The sequence below is a fragment of the Pholis gunnellus genome, assembly GCF_910591455.1.
Source record: "Pholis gunnellus genome assembly, chromosome: 1".
NCBI classification, from domain to species: Eukaryota; Metazoa; Chordata; class Actinopteri; order Perciformes; family Pholidae; genus Pholis; species Pholis gunnellus.
Window position 1 is genome coordinate 11,885,595 of NC_136528.1, and position 8,882 is coordinate 11,894,476.

General features: G+C 41.5%; 1 protein-coding gene across 2 annotated transcripts; it reads left to right on the forward strand.

The window, feature by feature from the left end:
• Positions 1-2,320: 2,320 nt before the first annotated feature.
• nod2 (nucleotide-binding oligomerization domain containing 2) lies at positions 2,321-8,726 on the forward strand. 2 transcript variants are annotated; one of them, XM_079159061.1, is made up of 12 exons: positions 2,321-2,417; positions 2,530-2,857; positions 2,960-3,199; positions 3,978-4,101; positions 4,532-6,302; positions 6,422-6,505; positions 6,601-6,684; positions 6,808-6,891; positions 6,970-7,053; positions 7,312-7,395; positions 7,486-7,569; positions 7,788-8,726. In XM_079159061.1, the coding sequence occupies exons 2-12, from the start codon at positions 2,711-2,713 to the stop codon at positions 7,858-7,860; spliced, it is 2,859 nt and encodes a 952-aa protein (XP_079015187.1). In that variant the 5' UTR covers positions 2,321-2,417; positions 2,530-2,710; the 3' UTR covers positions 7,861-8,726. The 2 variants fall into 2 exon arrangements, with proteins under 2 accessions (XP_079015187.1, XP_079015186.1); XM_079159060.1 differs by having other exon boundaries at positions 2,530-3,199.
• The last annotated feature ends 156 nt before the right edge of the window (positions 8,727-8,882 follow it).

Consider the following 8,882-nt stretch of genomic DNA (forward strand, 5'->3'; position numbering starts at 1 on the left):
TCAAGTAGTTTTGTTGCCTTGAGCTAACTAAGTATTTCAAAATATTTTCCTAAACCTAGCCAAGTAGTTTTGTGGCCTAAACAAACTAAGTTGTTTCATGTGAAGACGCAAGTTTATTTTGAAAAGACTGTATGCATGAAACCATCGGAAATTGACACAGGTTGCTGGCTTTTGTAGGAAAACACGTGCTTCATAAGATATCATACAAACTGTTGATACAATCACAAATGGACTGGTTTGTTTTAATGGCTATTGAGATGTGTTTTACTGTGTGTTGTTGTCGTTTGCTATTTTGCTTACATGGATGAAATTACGTTTTTGTTTTGGGTTGGCTGATTGATTACATCTTTGATTGTGTTATTCTGTTAACATATACATTTGTATTATGGCTGTGCATTCTTTTTTTCCCCAAATTCGCCTCATCAAAACATAAATCATTATTTCTGAGCATGACGATAATTGGTTACAACAACTTGGCTGTAGATTTACTTCAGAATTCATAGAGGGGGCGATGTGCTGAGTTGCTTCTGGGAGTTCTGTGTCTCTGGCAGACAAATCAATTCACATACTGTACATCAGTGCACCTGGCCTAACACTGAGCTCACCACATGTGCTTTGGATATCTACACAGAAAGAATGCACGGCGATGAAATGACTGGAGCCAAAGTATTCCATCTCTGCCATGAGAGATGGCTGGATAATTCTTTAGCTTATGTTGAAATCTGCTTTAAGAATAAACCCTAAACAGCAGAGGTTTGATGCCTATAACTAGTCAGTCTTGAGTCTAGGCCGAGCACATATTGATCAGGAACTGCAGCCCCTGACCCTTTGTTGTTACAATGCAAAAACATTGTTTTGCTGCCAAATCAATGGTACCGGGATATGTGACGTATAGTAGTCTGACCCCTGCTCAACCCATCTTATTAAAACTAATTCCCTTATTCCTTTTATATCATTATTTCCTAGATGTATACTGTATTTCTCTGTGTCTTCATTAATAATGCAGGAGGATATATAATCCAAATGACTGAAGTTGGAGCCCTCCCTTGCACAAGGTGATGTATGTTGCAACTGAGGATAGAAATACTCAGAGATGTCTTTGGAGACTATGTCTCTATTCTCTTTATTGACAATTTCGTACCTTCCTTCTTATCCAGCCAAACTCGTCTGGACCCCCTACTGTGATTTGGATGGCAAAACTCCACGTTAGAGCTTCTCATAGGATACCTGACAGAGAGCACTCTGTGTTACACTCCCCTTGGTGGAGTTGCCTCTTTCTTAGACAAGAGGAAGAAAGAAAAATGGAAAAAAGAAACTCACTTTAGAAAGTTTTATTCCAGTCTTTCTTTCGTGACTCCCGCCGTCATGTGTTTGAGGATTTTCCCCTATGACTCACTGAAGACACACAAAAAATTAATCATGGTGCTCAGGAGGGGGCTATAATAACAGTAATGACAAATCATCTGACCGTCCAAAAAGTCATTCTTGCACTTATTTTATCTCGACATCAAAGAATGCAAGGGGAGTAAGAGACAATCAGAATATAGTGTTTTATTGCACTTTTTGAAGTTTACATCAGATTCACAGCACGCTGGCTAGGCTGCAGGCTCCCAGTCGCTACAATATTATTACTATTATAAACACTGCAGAATGGTTACCATGCAAAGATTAACATACTGTGTATTTATTTCCATCAAACCATTAAGACCCCCTCATACCAGCTTCTAATCAACAAAAGATTTCAAATTAAACCAATGAAAATGAACATCAGCACAATGAGAGGGTACGACGGGGATGACGGGAAGAAGTCAACTTCTGAGATTTAAAAATGACAAAATGTAGCCGCTTGAACAAATCAGGTTGTTTTATTTATGCAATAGTTCCACCAAGTGGTTGCATGAGCAAATTGCAACCATTGAGGAACTACCCACACGGACCCTACACTTTTCCGCTTCAGTATATTTCTGGTGGCTTTTCTCGTTAATGTGTCAAATGCACCGTTTCCATTTAATAGTGCCAGAGCTTCTGCTTTTTATAAAAACTATAATTCCTCTTTATGGTCCTTCTAAATGCAGTGCACTCTCAACCTGAAAACCACTGGCCAGAGGAAATGGAAATGTCATCACACCCCAGTAAACGGTGGCTGTTGGCATGTGGCAAACTTGAAACAATTCTTGTTCTGTTTTGCAAATAACAGACAAACAGGGAAGTGAATTAACTGTTGCATTGAATTGAACTTTTGTGGGAGTTTCATCTCATTTGTTGGAAAGATTTAGTTTCCATATTACAGGAGGGACTTGCAGAACAAGTTTCTCTTTCAGCTGTGGCATGAGGAAGAGGAAAGTCTGAAGTAGCGCAGCGTTTCAGTCCAGTTGACAGATGGAAGGAAGAAAGCTCTCTGTTGTGGAAACTCTACCGTAAGTGATAATTTTACAATTGCGTAAGTTGCTTGCTTTTGAGTTTTAGGGCCCTTAGATCAGTCTTGTGTTTTGTAAATGTTTTGATTGTGGAACACGTTTTTTCTTTCAGTGTGTACACCAACACTAACAGCCTCCGTTGTTAGTAAGTATGCTGATCCTACGGTGGGCTATCTGAGTGAAACTGGTGATGACCAATAGCATGATGATATGTGGGTGTTCGCTGTGCCAGCTTGTGAAACTGGAAGTACACGTTGGATGTCCCTGAGTATGGACGCTGACATGCAACAAGCATGTCTGTCCAGGAGCTCGTGCTGAGACAACGCACAGAGATCCTGCATGCGCTGTGCAGCAGCGGGTCGGCTGAACATCTGGAGCAGGTTCTGGACATTCTGCTGTCCCAGGGGGAGCTCATATTCGAGGACTACCAGAACATACAGGTACCGGGCAGAGCACTGTATACCAACGGCAGACAGTTGCTCGACCTGGTTTATATAAAGGGAGTTGACACCTGCGCGCTCTTCTATGCCGCTCTCCAACAGGTGCTGCCTGAAGTGCAGCGAGCTGGCTTCTCATTTTCAGGATGCTGTTCAAATCCAGAGGAAAAGAAAGAAGAATACCAGAGCACATGTACTCAGAGTCTTCTGACTCAAAGACCAAGCCTGGTCAGCAAGCTACAAGGCTGCATTGAGGATACACTAAAAGCTCTTGTCATATCAGGACACTTTACCTCCGCAGACTGCGACGAAGTGCGGCTGCCTATACACACGCCCTCTCAGCAGGTACTGTGATTGGCTCACGATGTATACACAGTGTTAAACCAAATTCCTGTCATTTTACTTTACCTTTTCAATTATCTTGGAATTTAAACAGGTGTTTAGTTTTTGCATTCCCTTTTTATTGGCAACTTGGGATGTTATACAGGAATTTCAGCTGTTGCTGGTTGTTTTGTTGTTATATTGCTCAGCACACCTACAGTGTATTCATTGTCGTTGCACTAGATTTGGTGCTATCATGCAATGCCTTTGTGCTCATTCTAAAGGGAATGTTTGAATGTTCACTTTCTTTCCAAGAACTAGATGAGAAGATTAATACTCTCTTTTCTGTACGTACGGTATATGAATCTAGCACCAGCAGCCTGTTTGCTTATCTTAGCACAAAGATTATTAAAGGTCACCAGTCAAGAGTCTTTTTTTAGAAAATTGTACGCCCGGCCACAAAAATAGACCGTCACATACCTCCCCTTCCCATAAAACCACAATGTGTCTTTTTTTACACTTTCGCAGGGATTCAATATGTTAATTAGGGAACTTTAGAGGAGCTGGTAGCTGGATCCTTCAATCTTTGGACAAGCTAACTGTTTCCCCCTGTTTCCAGTCTTTATGCTAAGCTAAGCTAAGCTATCTGTCTGCTGGGGCCAGCTTCATACTTAGCATTCAGATATGAAAGTCGTATCAATCTTTTAACCAAACTCTCGGCAAGAAAGCAAATACTGGTATTTCCCAAAATGTTGAACTATTCCTTTAATAATGAATCTGTTGCCACTGATATGTCAATCAGGCAAGGCGTTTGCTTGACTATGTCAGATCAAAAGGAGAATCAGCGGCGAAGGTTGTACTGCAGTACATTCAGGAAAAACAGGTATCTGGATCTACACTCAGGGACAGTTGGACTCCTCCCAAAGGTATGTCTTCATTTGAATCATGCAGAAAACTATCAGGCTACAGCATGTAGGCCCAACTTGAAGGGCACTCAGAGAACGCCGACGTCACCTCCAAAAATGTAAAGGTTCTTCCTTGGACCATGCTACACACTTTATAACATAACCATATATATATATATATATTTATAGATAATATGAGATTCCACGTGCAAGCTAAATATAAAAATTCAAATATACGCATTTCCTTTCAAAACATGGAAATGGTGGAGCTCCAAATATAGAACGTGGCTAGACAAAAAGTCTATTTCAAAAATGTGAAAAGACAGCTGTATGCACACCACAGTTCAGAGTTACAGAAAATATTGGTACACATAGTATGTATCATTTTGCAGTGCTATGTATTTACTGCAGTTCATCTCATGTGTAATATGCAGTATGCTTTTTGTCACAGAGGTCTTAAAGTATCAGAAGAAGCTCAGCAGTTCTGTGTCTGCTCAGTCCTGCTTTCTCAGTACTTATGGAGGGACCAGCCACATGTCTCTGGATGACATCTACACTGAGGGCCAGCTGGAACTAGCTCAAAACTGCAATGATGTCCATGGACCTTTGGGCCTGAAGGACATAGTTGGTACAGCGGGTACAGTGAACGAGGAGGCCGACACAGTGCTAGTGTCTGGGGATGCGGGCGGTGGGAAGAGCACCTTACTCCAGAGGCTGCACTTGCTTTGGGCTCGGGGGACAGCCTTTGAGGACTTCCTCCTTCTGTTTCCCTTCAGCTGTCGCAGGTTGAATTCAGTGCAGCAGGAACTGTCTGTCCAGGAATTGCTGTTTCAGCACTGCTGCTGGCCGGACAGGGAGCAGGAGGAGATTTTCCAGTTCATCCTGGACCACCCACAGCTCATCCTCTTCACTTTCGATGGCCTGGATGAGCTCAAGCAGGGCTTTTCAGATGAGCACAGACTCTGTTGCCCCACTCAGCGTGCACCTGTTCACATACTGTTGTTCAACATGATCAAGGGTTCCCTAATGAAGGGTGTGCGGAAAGTGGTGACTAGTCGCCCAGAGGCAGTGAGCCCTGTGTTGAAGAAAAACCTCCGCAAAGAGGTCCTCCTGCAAGGCTTTACCCCAAGTGGGATTGACTGTTTTGTGCAGAAGCATCACCTTGACCCCACTGTGGCTGCTAAGGTTTTGGAGTCCCTACGGACAAACACCGCTTTACTTGGACTGTGCCATAGTCCAGTTCTCTTATGGATTGTCTCACAGTGCCACAAGGAGCTGCTAGGTTTTGGAGAAGGCAGCCCACAAACAATCACAGACGTTTTCCTTATGATCTTACAGCACTTTTTCCAGCACCAAAGCTCCCAGAGCACCATGGGGTCAGGTTGGCTTCACGAGCACCTAAACACAGTCTTGCATCTCGGGCAGCTTGCCTATGAGGGAATAGGAACAAGCTGTTACATCTTCTCAGATACAGACCTTGAGACATGTGGTGTAACTGATACGGACATCTGCATGGGCTTTCTCATACAAAGCAAAGATTTGTCCTCCACCCACAGTAAACGCTTTGAATTTCTTCATTTGATTATACAATGCTTCTTTGCTGCTCTGTACATTGTTTTGTCAAATAACACTGACCGTTCAACTATCCCGAAGCTCTTTGAGCCGCAGAACATGACAGTTCTGAGGAGCACATGCTTCGGGGTCTGCTTGCCTTCCACTGAAAAATATGAGCAGGCTTTAAAGGGGGAAGCTACATCTGCTAAAACAATAAATCTGCAAATCACAGCCACCTTTGTGTCTGGACTATTGTCCCAGCGCCATCGTAGCCTGTGGCTCCACTGCTGCCCCAGTGCAGTGATGGAGAAGAGGGTCAAACAGGTGGTGAGATGCCTGTCCAAAGGCATGCAGAAACACTTTAAGTCTATCCCTCAACCTGTAGAGGGTGAGAAAAAGAGCATGCATGCAATGCCAGGCTTCGTCTGGCTTATCAAATGCATCTATGAGATGCAGGAGAGCAGGATTGCTAAAGACGCCATGAGTAAGCTGGAGGTGGACCACCTGAAACTGACCTACTGTAACATTGGTCCTGTCGAGTGCACTGCTCTAGCCTATGTGCTCCAGCATTTAAGGAATCCTGTTGGCCTCCAGCTCGACAACAACTCTGTAGGCGATGTTGGAGTGGAGCAGCTTCTTCCCTGCATGCCCGTTTGCAATTCCCTGTAGTGAGTATGAAAAGATTAAATTCTTCCTTCCATCTCTTCATTGTGGTGGATAAAGCTACCACAACTATCAGGCAAAAATACATGTTATGCTCAAGTGTCCTATATTCTTCCATTATCAGCCTCAGAAATAATAACATTACAGATGAGGGAATTCGCAAACTGCTTGCGAAAGGTATCCAGTGTGACAGCTTCCGGAAAATTGCGTAAGTCAGTGTTGTCACAATGATTAATACCGCTATCACATGTCCCAAATTACGTTTGATCAATTGCCTTTCATAATCCGTTTGTCTGTCTCTAGGCTTTTCAACAACAAGCTAACTGATGCTTGCACACAGCACTTTTCTCATCTTCTGAAGACCAAGCAGGATTTCCTTTCTCTTAGGTCAGCACATACAATATTTTCAGCAGCACTCATCAGATGTGACACTAAAATGGAACTATGATGATACGCACAAAGTATGTGTAGTGTAATGAATAGCAAATGAGCCTCTCTATTTCCTCTCAGGCTTGGCAACAATAATATAACAGAAGAAGGAGCAAAGCAGCTGGCAGAGGGACTGAAATGCAACCATTCACTAGCGTATTTAGGGTAAAATTCATCCTGCAAAATGCCATAAGTTGTATTGGTGGTGCATTTCTATTTACTAATCTTTCTTTGTATTCCCAGGCTTTGGGGCAACAAGATAGGAGACGCAGGAGCAGAGGCTCTTGCCAGTGCTCTAGAAAACAGCACATCTCTGGTGTGGCTTAGGTAATATTTGCTTTGAATATTGGATCCTTTAGGTATATTTAAGACAGTGTTGAAAATGTATTACACGTGTGAACATATTCAGATATGCCCGACTACTGTGTAGCTGCATAATGACCACAATTGTGTATATAAATGCATATATCCGTTGAGAGGAAGTAGCCACATTTACATATTTGAACCTTTTAGTTGAAAGCAATATGTCTTCCTGCAGCTGAAGAATACTTAACCTGAATATAATCTAAATTGTATGTAATGCAGTCTGGTTGACAATGGTGTGGGGAGTGTGGGAGCATGTGCCCTTGCCAACATTATCAAGAACAGCACATCACTGGAAGAGCTTTGGTAAGTGTTCGCAACAAGTTATACTGGCACTGACGATGAACACAATGTCCACCGACATTAATTGCTCCATCCTCTTATTTCTTGTAAAAGGTTAACAGAGAACTGCATAACCAGAACAGGGGTGGATTGCCTGATTCAAGCCCTAGAACACAATACTCGCATGCAATCAGTATGGTGAGTGACGCTCCCACTCTTTCTTTTGTGTTTAGTACATGTGCTTGCTTGGTGGTTGTCTACATCCTGGATTTGGGGCAAGTTAGGGCTGCACTTCTCTTTTCAGCACCAAGAAACACTGCATCTTATTTTGGCTCTACTTGAATTTCGTTTTGGCTTTAAGCTTCGTGTCCATTTCTAAACTGACAGTGTCATTGATTGATTTTGTCCCACTACAGGTTGAAAAACAATGACCTCAGTTTGGGGGAGGTGGAGGAGCTGACTCAACGGGAATCAAGACTGATCTTCTGATTTGGGTATAAAGTTGGCCATGGACTGTGTATTGCTTTAAGAACTTTTCTATTTATTACCGGAACTATTTATATAAAAATGTTTTTGCTTAAGTGTATCGTGGTTTTCTGCTTACAGGAATAAAATGACACTTTTCAGGGTTTATCCAAATACACAAAATATATCCACCTTTATTTGGGGTTTCTTTTGTAGGTGTAGGTTGTGATACGATCACATAAAACCACACCACCACCACTGTTACTACTACTACTACTACTACTACTACTACTACTACTACTACTACTACTACTACTACTGCTAATAATAGTTTTAATAATAATACAGTTTGTTCAAGGTTTCATGTCTACTGAAAATAAGTTTCCTGTAGTCAGTGATGGAAAGTAACTACACATATTCCCAATACTTAAGTACAGAAGTACTTGCACTTGTTTCGATTTTATGCTATTTTATACTTCTACATCACTACATATTAGAGGGAAATATTTTATTTAACTATATGTGCATATATAGATATACAGCTATGGTTACTAGTTTCAGACTAAGAATCCAAAACATAGGATCATCTTAGAACATATGACACAGATATGACATAAAACCTCCCAACAGTATATTAAGCAGTGGCAAATAGCTCTTCTTCAACCAGCTGCAACATTGACATGCTTCGTACATATGAATACATTATTAACTAAAATCCAATAATATAATATACATGCATTATATAATGTATAATACTCATATACATATATACACATTTACTTTGATTATAAATACATGTTGCTGATAATAATATGTTTTTAGTTTGAAATACATTTCAACTTCTTAAACTATCAAAAGGTATCTCTTAATTAATTTAGTGTTGCTTCTTTTATTAAGTGAATATTCCACAGTAAATACTTCTTCCACCAATGCCTGGCCAGAGACAGCATCATCTTGCCCTGAGAACTACACCTCAACCTAACTATGTGTTCTGCCATTCATGGGAAAACCCCACTGAGCGGTGCCTGGTTACAGACATAATGAAC

Coding starts and splice junctions, on each gene's coding strand:
- nod2 (XM_079159060.1), top strand. CDS start 2,711: ATGTCTGTCCAGGAGCTCGTGCTGAGACAACGCACAGAGATCCTGCAT. Junction 6,685..6,807: donor CAGGATTTCCTTTCTCTTAG/GTCAGCACATAC, acceptor ATTTCCTCTCAG/GCTTGGCAACAATAATATAA. Junction 6,892..6,969: donor CATTCACTAGCGTATTTAGG/GTAAAATTCATC, acceptor TTGTATTCCCAG/GCTTTGGGGCAACAAGATAG.